Source organism: Falco peregrinus, chromosome 4 (assembly GCF_023634155.1).
Source record: "Falco peregrinus isolate bFalPer1 chromosome 4, bFalPer1.pri, whole genome shotgun sequence".
Taxonomy (NCBI): Eukaryota; Metazoa; Chordata; class Aves; order Falconiformes; family Falconidae; genus Falco; species Falco peregrinus.
In genome coordinates, this window is record NC_073724.1 from 77,064,369 (window position 1) to 77,080,518 (window position 16,150).

General features: G+C 39.4%; 1 protein-coding gene across 1 annotated transcript in view; it reads right to left on the reverse strand.

Moving 5' to 3' along the window:
- Positions 1-5,567: 5,567 nt before the first annotated feature.
- Positions 5,568-16,150, reverse strand: part of UCHL3 (ubiquitin C-terminal hydrolase L3) — a 45,683-nt gene continuing 35,100 nt past the window's right edge. The window contains exons 7-9 of the mRNA XM_055802435.1: positions 9,863-9,938; positions 7,243-7,301; positions 5,568-5,787 (exon numbers count right to left, since the gene is read on the reverse strand). Of these exons, the coding sequence (XP_055658410.1) occupies positions 5,704-5,787; positions 7,243-7,301; positions 9,863-9,938 (219 nt within the window). The 3' untranslated portion in view covers positions 5,568-5,703. The remainder of the gene's footprint in view (positions 5,788-7,242; positions 7,302-9,862; positions 9,939-16,150) is intronic.

Below are 16,150 nucleotides of genomic sequence, written 5' to 3' on the forward strand. Positions count from 1 at the left end.
CCTTTTAACGCTCCCCGCGCCGTCTCCTCCCCCTCCGCCTCCTCCCCGCCGAGCTCCCCCTCCCGTGAGCTCGCCGGCGCTCAGCGACCGCAGGAATCCGACGGGGCCGCCGGACGGCAGCGCCGCGCCCCCCCGGGGGCAGCCGGGCGCCCGGCAGGGGCTGCACCCCCCCGCGGCGGCGGCTCCGTCCCGCCGGGCCGCGGCGCCCCTCGCCCCGCAGAGCCCGCCCCCGGCGGCCCCCGCCCCACCGCATACCAGGAATAGCTGGGGACAATCGCACCTTTCAGGGCCGGCCACCTCCGCCCCGGCCCCGCCACCTGCCGCCCCCGCCCGGCCGGGGCCACCCCGTGGGCCGGCGGCCTCCCCTCGCCGCGCAGCGCCGGGGAGCGGAGCGGGGCGCCTGGGGGCGAGACACGGCCCCCGCGCCCCGCTGCAGCGCTGTCCCGCGTGGGGACGGAGCGAGGAGCCTTCTCTGCTTCGGGAGACGTGACAGCGCCACGCTTCGGGGCTCCTCACTCGGAGCGAGCGAAGCGGGGATGCCCGGGGCAGCGCCGGAGCCGCACTCAGCCCCCAGCCCCCTGCCCCGCACACCCTGTGCCGCAGCCGGGCCCGCCCGCAGCGCCCCGCCAGCCCCCAGGGCTTCGGGCCACTCGCGCCTCCGCCCCCGGCAACGGGCTCCGTGCGGCGGGTCCGCTCCCCGCGCAGCCCCAGCGCGGCGGCCGCCACCAGCGCGGGGGGAGCTGCGGGGGCTGCACCCCGGCACGGCATCCCCCCCGCTGGCCCGGGCCCCGCGGCGGGGCAGGTGTGCTGCCCGAGCAGGGCAACCCCCTTCCTCCCAGGGCCGGAGCGGGCACGTGCTAAGCAGAAATGGTAATAAAGCACCAGGAAAGACGAATTTTTTTTCAATATCCATGTACAGCATTAGGTTGTTTTCAGTTGTGTTTATAGTTGTTTTTTTTAAAGTACTTTATTTCATTTTAACATTGCATTTAAGATGATCTTTTCCTCCTTGAACAGTATTTTTCTTTCCATATTTTCTTTGTAAGCAAAACTGAGTTGCTGCACCCATCTTCCACTTACATGGTCCGTGGCAGAGCATGGGGTCATTTCTTAGCAACTACTGAGAAAAGATAACTTAAAATTTATACCTCACACAAATTATCATCTTCTACTTGGCAGCACACCTTATTTCTGCTCTGCAAACAATCTTCTTAGTCTAGGGAAGATGATTTGAGGAGATTAATTCAACACCCCAAGAAGCTACTAGCCATCAGTTTCTGCAGGACATGGAAACGAAGTGTTCGTGGTGCTACACACAGGAAGGAAAACACAGTGACTCTGGCTGAAGTTAAGTTCCACGGGAAATGTTTGACATTTATTAAAGTTACAAATGCATAGAAATTATGTAGTTGGCTCCTCACAGTGGTGTGATCCGAGACATCTATGCTATAAAGCCAGTGGTGAATGAAATGATAAGCAAAGCTTTAATTCTGAAATTTTTTCCTACTCCTTTTTCCTGCTCCAAGCCACATCAGCCACAAGACCAAATACAAATGAAGAATCTGCATTTTTCTCGAGTGGGAAGCCTGAGCGTCAGAAAACCACCCTCTCATCTCACTATTTATCATGCATGACTACAAAGGGGGCGGGGGGGGGGACGTCTAAATAAAGCGTGTATGTGCTGCTGCTGGCTGGCACCAGTTTGTGTGAGCTGTCATTACTAAACATTTTTCTGGTGAACTAATGCAGCTTTTCCCAGATACTTGAAGTCTGCCTTTTCACTTCATATAAAAATATGCTGCTTGTCCCTAAGGAAGAGAAAAAAACTATGAATTAATATAAAAAATAATTTTATTTGAGAATAAAATTCTATGAAACAGGTTTTAAGAGGTTGTGTTTAAAAAAAGTTTCCAGGTTCTCACTTGTTTCTGGTTATTTCACTTAGACGGCAAATCAAATCATCTTCTTTATGAATCAAGTGCTTAATGTTTTAGATGAAATAATTTCAGTAATCAAGTATTTTGACTAAGTCCTCGTTTTAGTAAGCTGCATGGACCACAGCAGCTGTCAAGCTGATGTTATTCACTGAGTAAAAAAAAGTTCCAACATGGAAATTTCTTCCTTGAAGTGAATTTAAAATCAACCATCATACATAATTTATCTACGCAAGCCTTGACAACCAAAATATTTTAATACTCCTTTGCGCTAACAAGGTAAGTCACTAGACCCCTAGATCAGAAAAAAATTACATATCCCAGATATGACTGGTAATTGTTGGTGTCAAAAGTGGGAAACGTAATGTTGTTCTGCTTGGCAAAAATAAACCCTTTCAATGTGTGTGCTCCTAGGGATAAGTCAAGCAACAGTTTACATCATATTCTTTTCATAGAGAGTTCTACAAATATTTGATACAATAATATTTTCTACCAAGGCAGGCTTCTTCCCTCAAGGAAAGACTGTATTTATTTTCTAAATGTAGGCTGTTAAGTGTGTTTATTTTCTAAAACTGACATTTCAATGACAGAAAACACTTTTCTCCTTCTTTCCTTAACTGAGTCATGCAGCCGTGATTGAAAGGAAAGGGCATTGTACTAGTTATTAGATTCTCACAGTTTCTCAATAAAATGCTTGTACTAACATGGGAAAACTTACACCAATATATACTTAAAAGAGCTTCAACAATCCCGAGTGCTTAATAGCACACCTGCTCCAATCAGCTAAAATTAATATAAGCACGGAGCATGCATCATCCCTTCACTCCTACATGCACCATTTCCATAAGATGATGTGTACGGCTGGCCCAGGCTGCAGAAGCGAAGAGGGATTTCCTGGCAGCCACCAGCACTACGTGCCTGTGGCCAAACCATGCTCCACACAAAGGTGGCAAGGCTCTGGCAGGGCTGTACAAGTTAGGAAATTCAGCATTATTTTCCCACGGAGCTTGAGCTAATAAGCACAGATTGTACAATTAAGGCAACGTCTGCATGGGCATCGCAGCGCCAAAAGCATCATGTGTTCTGCAGGGTTTACCCGCCCCTGGTCAGGACCTTGCTGGACTATGCAGGTCAGCCAAGTGTTCATACCTCACTCCTTGTATCCAAGTTATACAGGTTATGCCAATGCCAAAGGTATTCCAGCACCCTGTAGATCCCTTTACTTCTTGCGTTCCTCAAGAGGGCCACCAATAACTGTGCCAAAGCATAGTCTTACAAGAAGCACTGGAAGGTCGCTACACCGTACGTGTTAGGCGAAACAGTATTTCTGCAGCGCAGTCTTTCAAAATTTCAGTCTAGCAAGGGACCACGCAGTGAGCAGACACAGTTCAGCGTAAAAACTGGTGCACTGCACTTCCTTCGTCATCTCAAACTTCTGAGAACCTTTCCAAAAGCAATGTTCACTAAAAAGTACCATTTTATATATTAATAAACTGGAAATGAACACTGAAAGTAAAACAAAATAGAAGGAAACCTTAGCACGCAGGACAACTGATTTGAAGTCTACATTAAAAAAAAACACCAAACAACCAAACCCCCCTCAAAAAACCCCACTGAGCAAAGCTATCGTATTGCCAAAATAATAGGACCTCTTATTCATAATTTTTTACTTAAGATTCCAGATTTTTCCAGTGTGAACATGAAAAATCCTACCCCAAGTTTACTATTCTGACCTTGGGTTTGTTTGTCATGAATTCACTTAATTAGTCCTCATACTCAATTAAAGCTCCGGTCCTGAAGTGACTTTGCAATAAATAATTGCACAAAAACAGTGCCCCTCCATTTATTACCTAAAACTACCAAAATCCGCTGAACACTGAAGAGCATACACACTGTGAAAATTTCCCCAAAGCAGACAAGTGATGTAGGTAGCTGAACAGCTCTGAACTGCACTTCTGCTTTGTCTTTTTACTCACCCTCCTCCCTATCCTAGAAGCACCTTATCGATATCAACTATGGCTTACTTGAAATGTAATCCTCTGAGTCACCTTTAGCATAAAATATGCAATATCCTAATTACATTGTGACAACTTTTATTTGATTTTTCTGATATTAGCCGGAAGACAATGCAGCTGTTTTGGTAACTAAGTCCTTTGATGTTTATTTAAAAGCAGGTTTCATGGCTTTACTAATGAGCATGACAACATAAAGCAAGTCTTAACGATACTGCTTTTTATTGGAGTGAAAAAGCTCTCAAAAATAGAAGCTCATTAGTGTCGTTCTTCCCCCTCGCTTTTCCAACCAGCTCACTTAGAGAAAACAGACTCTTGTTGTTAGTGGGCTCTTCAGGTGACATGTTTTAGACAGACACTCCTACTTTCTTTAGAGTGCAAAAGATGTTCTTAAGTGATAAGACAGACTCCTCCCAGGCCTCTTTCTTTTCTATAAAGAAGGAAAACTCTGCCAGATTGCTTCTGGCATAACCCCATTCATTTTTCCTGCAATGACAATTGGTAGAAAATGAAAGCAACCCTCCGGGACTGGGGGTTCAGTTTCCTTTGGCAGTGGTCTTGATTGGAAGCAAACCTGAATTATTTCACTTCAAAGCAACAAATAAGGAATATTCTTCTGGAAGTCAAAACCAGCAAGTTAACCAAAATAAACTTTCACAAGAATCCTAAAGCATGTGATTGTTCAGCCAAAAAAAATCCCAAAGCCAAACAAAAACCCAAAACAACCCAAAACCCCCAAGTTGTTACTAATTTGACTGTAGAAATTGACCAACAGTACCTTAAGATCCAGTGTGTGTGGTGGGAGGGATGGCACAGGGGAAGGGTATCACACAGCATTCAGTAATGCCACATGACAAACTTACAATAGATATTCCTAAAGGGAAAAAAAAGTGTATGACTATCATGTGTATCCTAAAATCTATAGTCTGTTTCTGTTCTTGTTACACAAAACTTCATTACAACAATCATTGCTTTTCTATCCTTTATTTCAGTTAGGTAAGATACTTCACATTGCTGCATCCACCTGTGTGTGCCCTCTGCAGTCCTGCCGTTCGAACTAGCATTATCAGCGTGGCTTTTCTGGAGCAAAAATCCATGTTTTTCCATATACACAAAGAGCAAACACTAGTTTAACTAAAGGTTTTTGACAATTTATTAACATTATTAAGCTTGAGAAACAAAATTAAGCTTTATTCAAAATGTAAAGGTAATTTTAAAATGTTAGTGCTCACCAACAGTTAGAAGAAACAGTCCCTTTTTTCTTCCATTTATTTATTTATAAATAATGCACTGAAAAAAATGCCTTTGTCTTTTGAGTCACCTGCAAAAGTTCTTATAATATTAATGTACCATCATAGTAAAAGATGGAGATAGCCTCATATTTTGAGTTTTTACCCACTAACATAACACATACTCCACTCAAAATGTTATCTGTGAATGATACAAATGATAACCCTCCTCTGAACCAGCTCATCATTATTATGATGAAATAACACAGACAGTAATTCCCAAAACTTTTAAAGGGGTGGAAGGGGAAAAACCCACCACATAAGAAGTCTTGCACAAAATGCATGCGTGTATATAAATACCCAAAGTTGTTTTAGGAACAAGCAGCAAGATATAGCAAGGACAAATGCAAAGTTTATTCCACGTATGCTACAATTAATCAGCATGTTAAGGAAGTATCAAAATTTGTACTATTAACATATGGCAAAGGTTTTATTGTTACAATACATTAGCCCCACTGGAAAAGGCTTTCAAGCTGCAGACAGTGCAATTGCATTAAATCTTAATTCTTCTGGGTCACGTTCCATGAATTTCTTGCAAACTTCTATTGCATCCTAGGGGGAAAAAAAGTAAAAAACAAAACAACAAAACAAAAGATGACTATAAATCATACTTACTTAAAAAAAAAAAAACCAAAAAAAAACAAAAAAAAAAAAACCCCAACCACCCAAAACTGAAATAGGAAGATGTACTCTATACAAACTATGTTCAAAACTGATTTTTCCATTAAGGGTTAATAGTGTCACAAATCTACATAAACTGTATTTCTGATCTGAGTTACCACTATTCAAGATTATTTACAGTACTCATATGGGCAGCATTAAAAGGGCCAACGTTTTATGCAGAACTTTAGCAACAATGATTTTTGTGACTGAGTATTACTTTGTGCAACAGATGTGTTGCTTGTCTGACTTTCTAAATGCATCTCTGCAGTTTGCCTTTACTAGTAATGCTGTATTCAGAAGTTTTTCCTTTGTTTCAAAATGAATCTAAGCTGTGTGGGGTAAGTGAAAGATTATAAGTAAATCCTTCATCTACGCTTTAGGGAGCAATCTGGAGAACACATGTTATCAGTAAAACAGAAAAAAGCCACATATGAAAAAATTAAAGCTTTATCCAGCTTCTTCCCCTGCCTCAACAAGCATAAATTGTATGCAAACTTCACAGACATTAGTCTATACTACTAAATTATAAAAGGTTTTACTCCTTTGTTTTGTAGTTTCTCTGGTTTCTTCCTTTTGAAAAGCTAATTCACAGAAGCAGCATCTTCTGAACATTTTTAGCCTGGTGAAGGCAGAGGAAGAACAGCCATTTAGGACCAAGCACAAGCAGAGAGGCACTGGCAAGTCTGGGGAGTGTCCAGTTTGTAAAGCTAAGTCTGGATACCATAAAAGTCAGATCTACGCATTGCCTTCTCTCAGCTTCAACTTCACACCATTCTGTGGGGATGACAGTTTATCCTCCCAGTTCAGTATATTCCTTTCTAATTCATTTCTTGGCTAAATAGCTTGTGAAACAAAAAAGCACCCAAAAGAAGCCACAAAACCGGAGAAGAATGATTATTAGTAAGCGTCAGAAAGGAAATCAACTTCTGTCTAGCACAGCACCTATCAAACTATAACTAAACCAAAGGAAAGAGAATGAAAAATTATCCTAAGTTTTCAATCTGATGACTCATGTACAATTTGAGAAGAGCAGGGTTATATGAAAATCTCAGCACAGAAGACAAGTCAGTCTGATCTTCTGTTATGGTCAACCCTTCTGATCTGATATTTCTTGTTACTATTTTGTGATACTTTGTCAACCAGAGTCACAACACGAACATTCTTAAATACCTCTTTTAGAGCTGAGCAAACCTAGTTTTCTCTCACTCTATTCCTCATCCAACCATATACAAAGCAAGATTTTGTAGAAATATTTTAATACATATTTTTATAAGTATTTTCTATAAAATTTGTGGAAATGTAGCAAGAATTTTGTGTAGCACTAAGAAGGTTTTCTATTCGTACCTCTAAAAAAGAATCGTCACTAGTTTCCCCATGGTTTATTGGAAATGGCTTGCGCCCATCTGTTGAAACACAAAGCAGGATTGAACAACACATTCATAAAATTAGAAAAGATTCATTTTTGCAGTAAAAATTCTTTGAACAGATATTCTGCTCTTCACTTACAGAAATGCTACCTCATTTTTCATAAAAGAATCACACATGCAGCTAGCTATTCCCTGGCCTCTCCTCCACTGTTGACTGCTTCAAAAGAAATCATTATGTGCAGTCTGTTATGTTACAAAAAAATACTCAATCAAAACAATTAGATACTTTTATATATTTTATTTGAAAACGTCAAGGCTATAAGTTGTGATTGTTTTAATGCTGGTATAGTACTTTGGTTTTTCAAGTAGAGAAGAACAATGTCAACTACACAGAATGGATTTACCCAGACAGACAGCTGTATGTCTGTAGTCTTTGGCAGCTGTTAACAGGGACTCCACAACAGAAGAGAATACCAAACCCAGCAATCTGAAGAGTCTCGCATAACTGAAATGTTACTCTCATTTAAAATAAACACACCCACCCCCTAATAACTTCTTAAGTATCAAGTATTTTCACATCATTTTAAAATGGCTGCTATAGTTATAGTTATTATTTTTTCTCCCATTTGTAATATAATAATTCTCAGCATTTAAAAAATTATTTCACTAGAAATACTTTTCAGGTTACTTATGAAGCTAACAGTGAGAATATATGTCACGATATCCTAAATATTTGCTAGACCTGATTTCCTTTTGGCTCTGCCCTCCCTTGTAAAGACTTTTCCCTCCCCAAAGATTCCATTGAAGTTGACAACACTTCTAAACGACATTTACCATAACTAAAAGTAGATTTGATGTAGATAAATTTTGGATTTACATGAGCAAGAGATTGTTCATTGTTGTAACAACCATGATTGAAGATACAACAATGCAAAACCCTCAGAATGTGCCAGGGACACAAAACTGAATGGCCTGTATGGTTGCAAGCTAAGTTTGATTTGTTAGGCTTTTGCTGGTTTGTGGGGATTTTTTGGATTTTTTTTTTTTTTTTACATACATCTTGGCAGAACAGGATTTAAATTTCATGTGCCTATAAATAACATGTTTTCTATGGCACAAATATCATAAGCATTTAACATCCATGTGCTTCTTTAGCATTTTCTGCCTGCCAAAGCCCACATGCTGACCACAGTGACCGAGGCCAGTGAATCAATTGAAAAACCTTCTTCCATTTTCCTACTTTTAAGTATTTTTTGCTTTCTTCCGGTGGTACAGAGAAAAGTTATTTTAAGAGCAAAGGAAATAGTATTTGAATTCAACTATACAGTGGAGCTAAATGCTTCTTTTTTTTAACTTAAGAAAAATATTTATTAGAATTATTATTTAAGCAAAAAATTCATGTGGGTTTTATCTTGCATCATATTAATGGAGAATAGCTAAACATGGTAGTCATAGTCGATGGTGTGCTTTTTAAACAGAGTAAATTAATCCACAACGAAAAGGTAACATGGAAATAGTGGCACACAACTAAACGAAGAATGAGCCATACATCATGCCTTGCAATTTAGCTTTATAGAATATTTACATTGCATCCTAAAGTAGTTGTTTCACTGTTTGATCTAGTTCACTGACAGACATAGAGCATCATAAAAATACAGCAGCAATGTGCGCCTATTGTTCATGACCTACCACTGATAAGAGCCCTTAGATCACCTTAATCTTAACATAAGCATTTCTTACAGACTGCTTATGTCCCAGATTATGATTAGTTGTCACTCGTTAAGAGCAATTCTCAATTACATGCTGATTTTCAGAAGATTAAGATGTTCTCACCATGAAATAGCGCAAAAAAATATGTTAGGAAAGACCAGTGAATTGCAGCTTTTAAATCCTGATCTACTTGCTAGTTTTCTGAAGCACCTGCAGCAAAACCTAGTTGCCCAGCAACATGTTTAAGATTGGAGCCATTAGAGAATTATCTGAGCAGAATTTGGTACTACACAATCTGAAGAGGGAAAAAAAAAAACAAACACCTGTAAGTCAGAAAACAGATTACTGTTTTAGTTAACTGTCTAGTGACCACAAAAGGGCAGAAGTAACCAGCCTGTAACAAATGGGTTGCAGAATATTAGTCTCTGCTAGTACCTTGACGTGATTTCAGTTTAACTGTATCACACTATTTAATAATATAGCTAACACTCTAAAGTGGCATACAGTTCATTTATTAATTCCACAATTATATATATTCCAAAATTATATATCGGGATATAACAGTACTTTCTTTCAGAAACTTTGAGTGTTCATTAATTCTTTCTTGTTTCCTTTCCTTATAAATCATAAAAGAAGTTTGGAGGCAGTCTAGTATTCTGTACCATTTTATCTTAAGAGAAGGGAGTTGAGGGAAGGAGAACACAAAAAAACCCCAGGGGGAAGGTGGCTGCAATTGTTTGACAGAAACCCCCAGACTCTATGATGCAGTTGAAAGGAACCTAAGCCATACGTCCCATGAAGTAATCTCTCCAACTTTCATAGTTAACAACATTACTGCTTGTATTTGTTTCAAACACATGGAGAGAGTGGATAAAAAGTGTTCTTACCCAATTCATAGAGATGACCACCTACGTTAACTAATGCAATAAAGTGAAGATCTACTTTTTCATCTATACTTGGTGCCTGCAAGACAAAACAAAACAAAAGAAATTGTATTCACTAAACCCCTTATCACAATATGATTAATGAGAACACAATATGCAAAACACCTGGCCAAGATAAATCACAAGTGAGAAGCACATTCTGGATCTATACAGAATGGCAGAAGTCACACTGTGGAACATTTTGGAATATAAAGAAGCTTTATGCAACGCACAGATCCATAAGAATCCTTTCAGTGAAGTATCTGGAAGTATTTCCAATTATAGCTCTACATAAAAGCTCTGTTTTTCATTACCGAATTAGTACCAACTCAAATACAGCAACATTAAAAAAAGATAGGTATAAATAGCAACTCCTTCAATAACCCATCTCCCAAAACAAAACAATGCAAAGCTGAACTCTGAACCCATAGTATTGTAAAACTTGAAATAATCACTCGGTCACAATATTTTTTTCCTCATAATCCATGAATACAGTTCCTCTGTTCTCTCTACACAGGCAGTCAAAAGAAACACTTCTCACATCTTAGGTGAAGAGGAAGGAAAATAACCAGAGGTGCTTAGACTGAAATTCTGAAGTGGCATCATAGCCACCATACCAAGAAAGAACTGAAATACACTGACAGCATCAAGTGACGTGGCATAAAAAACAGTCACAGTTGGTAAAGATCTATCTAGCCCAGTACTGTATTGTCAACTACAGCAAGCAAAAGCTTTTTCAGAAGAACACAGGGCATGCACAGCATGATATTCTGCTAGCATACATCCCCAGAGCCAAAAGGTGCATCACCACTGTTGTGTTCAATAGCAATTGATTGTCTTATTTCCTCATCAGTCCTTCCAGTCTGCATCTGAGCCTTGATCAACAAATTAAGAAGAAACCGTTTGAGGGAAACAGTTTTTCATAAATTATCAAAGACCTGACTTCTGTGAAAATAGTTTTAATGCAGTTTTCTTCCATCTTGAAGTTACTGTTACCCTTATGTGAATTTCTTGAAGCACCCCAAAACCCTAAGGTTTTGCCAGAAACAGATTAGAGTGTAAAATGAGTTGTAGAACCCTACAGTCGCATCATGTTTTCAAGACTGGGTTAAGTTTATTTCTTCCTGAGAAGTCATGAGAAAAGCCTTCAAAAGATGATCTAAATTGAAGAAATGTAGCAAACAACGAGAACAACAAAGCAAAGGACAAGAAGTCACCATAAAGTCTTTCAATACACCAAGAGTGACAAAGAACACAGCGTTACAGAGGAACTGCCAACAGCTTACAGAAATTCAATGCAGCAAGCTCAAAACCAAGAGAAAAACAAAAAACCCCCCACAACCTCCCCTCACTGTCATCTGAGATTCATCTCCATGACCAGTTAACAGTGTGAAAGGCATAAATAACCTGTTTCATCTCTGTTTCAGAGGGCCTAGAATGCAGAAAAAGCATCTCTGCTGCTGAAGAGGAGATTGCTATCAGAGGAACAAGAGGACCCTTCCATCAGGACCCAAAGCCTCTTTTTTTCCCCTACGGAATAAGTGATTGTCTTTGAGAATTGTTTTACAGAAGGCCAAACAGAGGGATCCCAAAAACAAGCAGCCTCAAGAGTTTGACTGCCCCAGTAGTAAACTTCCAAGGACCACAGGTTTCCATAACTTGCTGAAAAACACACAAGACAGGAGCTAGCAACCAATGGCACCTCGTTATGCTCATCAATCAACCAACTTTTTACGGGCATCTAAACCGTGGTGATACAAAAGTGCACAGGCAGGCAAAGCTGACACTCCGTGCCAAACCCCACACTGCCACCTAATTCCCTTAGCAGACATAAAGCTGTTCATTTACAAACTAAACTTACTAACTTTCAGGGTTAGGAGAAAGACCACCACCAGTTTGGCTTACTTTAGCAAGGAAACGGCTTAGCATTGAAAAGGTTGTATCTGAACATAACGCTACCAGCGCTCAAACTGACATCAGCTAGAAGAGCTCAAAGTACCGCTATTTCAGAGAACTTTGAGATGTTCAGGGATTTGGTTTTCATCATATTCAGAACAAAATACAGTTTCCCCTTTGACTCTTTTGAGGACTGTGTTCTTTGCCAGCTTCTAATAAACACCTATTTTATAGAGAAAACACACTTGGCATGCTTGGAATGCTGAGCCTATATACAGCTAGATGGATAGGGAAGCCACCAAAAAATTCATAGAGTTTACTTGGAGACACATTCCTATAGAATCCTGCTGAGTTTTTGTACATACTTAATCTAAATAACGTGCTTTCATTGTGCTATTGCCATAACCGATGAGAAATGCTGCATTTTTACATTTTTAATTCCCCAACCTCAGAGAACAAAAGTGTCATGCCATTATTAAAGTTTCTACCACATGTTCTAATGTAGACAGTCTCCTTCCACCGTGACTTCTTTTCATCTGATATATATAGAACTACTTTGCGATAAATTTAATACTATTGTATTTCTTGAAAAATTAGGATTTCAATCATTTTTGACAGACAATTATTTGCTTAATCATAAGCACAGAGAAACAATAGGGTCTGAATAGTCAATATGACCTAGAAGTTTGTATTATAAAAATCTGTTGCTTATGACTTAGGCAAACAAGTAACTGGATTAAACTTTCCTAGTGTGATGAATGTGATTAGAAAGGCCCTCACTCCTCCTTGGGGGGAGGGGGAAATAAAAAAACAAAACAAAAAAATACATCTATTGCTTATGCGTGCACGCATGATGCACACACACAGATGAAAAGCAGCCTAGTCAGGCCAGTTTCTATTTCACTGGGAAGCTCTAGAAGTTCTAACACTTGAACCCAAAGGCTTTAAATTTCAAAGAAATGGAAAGAAGAGGGAATGTCAGCTTCAGGGAGATGTCTTTCGTGGTCTCCTTGAAAAAACTACACCTTTGGACAAGTTTTCAGCTTCTAATAAAGCTGTCTGAATGTTGTGCGAATGCTTAAAAGAACAAGAAAACATAGCTTTAAGAAGTCTGCCTGCATGTTCATCACTAGGCAGTACCTTCAGAACAATTATAGACTATTTTCTCCTGATTATTCTTCTTGTCAAAGACCACAGTAACATGAACATCAGTCAAGTGTTGGGATAACATGTTCCTTTAGATTATTTTTTTTCACTTCAAAGCCCATTCGATGCGCAAAAGGAGAGAGCACATTTGAATGACCACATGTGTGAATCCCAAGGAAGGAGAAAGACACAGGAGTCTATACAAGATGATTGTCTAATCAGGATTTGGAGCTAATCTATGGGATTCAAGACTCATTTTTCGTGTCCTGTGAAGGGCTGTAACACACATTGAAGAAAATTTGTATTTCTTTCCCATCCAGAAAAGACAGAAAGAGGGCAAATAACCAGCATCTCGAGTAGCTTACAGAAGCTTATGTTATGGTTTCAAACGTAATGTAAGAAATAAGTTTTGGTGGTATGAGTTAATGGGCATCATTTTTCCAACTTATCTCCTCAAAAGAAAAAAAAAAAAACCAACCACGAACCCACAACAGAAAAATGACCCATAGAACTGAAACTGATTTGAAGAGGAAAAATGCAAAAAGTTTTGCGCTCAAAATGATGGTTGCAAGAATATCTTCTTGGCTGTAGTTTGTTCTCAAGGTACTGAGATAATGCTTAATGATAATAACATAGCACTTCTATGAATGTGCAGTGTCACATACAAGAGAGACTACCAAGGTTGTCATGCCCTCTTAATTTGGGATACCACGTTAAAAGCACCTGAATGACCAAACCCCAGTTTTTCAGAGGCCTTCTCTGCTAACCTGGACATTGAAATTAGTAATAAATAATTGCTGGCTGCTGTGAGTTGTCAATTTTAATTGACTTGTCTCAGGTCAATACCCATTAGTTCTTGTTACCAAAACAGCACTCTACATTTCTTCCTCTATTCTTCACTAGCAGATTTCTAATGAGTAATTTTTAAAATGGCACTTCCCGAAGTGTTTACTATACAAATTATAACTCTTTCCTACTCCCTCTTGTACTAAGAAATTCCTTGATTTTACCTTCCGCCACTGCCTGCTTCCTTCTCCTTATGAACTACAACAGTCTTCTTTCTTGTTGTTGCACTAACCTTCAGAAACTCAACGGTACACCCCTATATCCCTGTTTGCCCAATCTTATTAGCTGGGCTAATAAACTGTATTTCATCACCTACACAGTCTATCTTGCTAATGCACTTAGACCATTATCCCAATCAGTCAGTATTCAACTTCCATGCATTTGAAATCTTTTTATCTTCAAATATTGCTAACTTAGAACAAAACTGTTCATCACATTTGATGTGCATCTGGTTTCTTTTCCCTGAAACTGCATTACTGGGACAAACACACAATCGGAATAAAAAAATTGTCTTGTTCTCATGGACTTAACAAACAAGTCCTTACCGCATCCTGCTTACAATTTATTTTTGAAAGACCACATTATAAAAACAGGTTCAATGTTACATGACAGATTTCAGGCAACTTCTAACTAAATCTTGTATTTTTATCATTTTCTTACACTTGCTCTTCAGAGAAAGGAGTGAAACAAGAAGTCTCACAAACGTTTGGTAGAATGCCTTGCACTACAGGTAGCGACTGAGAAAGGAAAAAGCACCACTTGTGCTAAGTCAAGAAATTGGTATCAAGAGTCTATCAGGTTCCTGAAGAAGAGCAGTAAAGAGTGATATAGAAAAAGACAATTTTGCAGAACCTTAAAGAAATAAAAAGTTTCAGATGCATCCAACTGAAAGACCATGACAAACATAAAATAAGTCTAAGAGAATTAAAAATCGTTAGGGGTTTAACTATACAATTTCACTCAAGGAGTTACATGAAAGCCAAAGGAAAATGTACTAAAAGATGCAAGTTTACACAACAGCACATTAGGTAATATTTGGATTCAAAAAATTGTAAAGGGGAAAAAGTGATGCAATTGCTATTGCATTGGGTAGATAAGGTGCCTGTAATTTCCATTTTGAAGCATGGAGCATGCTTGGGCAAGTGCACTGTGTAGGCCTGTGAAAGGGATTTCAATCCTGGTTAAAATACTGTACTTAAAACAAAGACCACTGGAATGATGATCACAAGTTTCAGCAAGATTAGTTCTGGCTTTCTCACAGAACAGTGATGTCTCTATTCACGCCCCATATACTACAGTGAGTTTACAGCTTACTTTAGATCAAGGTATCCCTTGTCCAGAATATTAAGAAAGAATTTTTCTGAGAAAGGTGCTGAGGGACTGTCTTAAGTGCTAACCCAAGAATGGACAAGAAGTTCATTTCCTAAGCACTGCCTTATGTATTTTTCTACCACACTGTCGCGGTAGACAACCTATCTCAAGCTTATTAACTCTATGTCCCCAGCTATAGCTAGAATAAATAAGTGTCGGGTGAGGTACAATTCCAAGCTGCAGAACAGTAGTATCTGATTCTGAATAAGAGGTCAAGCAAGAAGGTGAAATTCAGAGAAAAGCTCTATCAATGGACCACAGAATCTGGATACAGATTATTTATACAAACACAAATCTCCCTTTAGATCCATAAGAAAGAGGGATTATTTAAGAGTATGTTGCTCTAAATAGGTATTTTCTGGTGTGGTTTTTTTTGGTTTTGGGTGGGGGGTTTTTTTGCACTTTTTAAAAGATACTTTAATGCAGAAAGTAAATGGCAGAAAAAAGAAGAGCATGTTTTCCAACTTGAGAAAAGTAGGGAAGAAAAAAGAATTAGGATATTAACTTCAGATATAAAAGGCAGCAAAATGATCCTAAGGCAAGCAGACACACTAAACTAAAAGAACAGATGAGCCAGAAGAATAAGAAATCATTACAAGGATTGAGGGAAAGTCAACATTACTAATGAAAGAGATGTTACCTGTAGCTTAAAATTTGCCACACCTACTGCAATTTATCAGGATTGCATAAAACATTTCAGGACAGGATTCTCAATACTATTTTTTTTTTCTATTATATATTTGTAACTCATCTGGAGACCTACTCTAAAAAGTTGTATTTGGTCTGGCTGAGATGGAGTTAAGTTTTCCCCACAACAGCCCTCATAGTGCTGTGCTTTGTATGGGTACCTAGAAAGGTGCTGCTCACACACCAGTGTTTCAGGTACTGCCGGAGCAGTGCTTGCACAGCATCAAGGCTGCCTCTCCAACATCCCCACACCACCACCACTAGGCTGGGGGTGAGCAAGATCTTGGGAGGGGACATAGCCAGGTC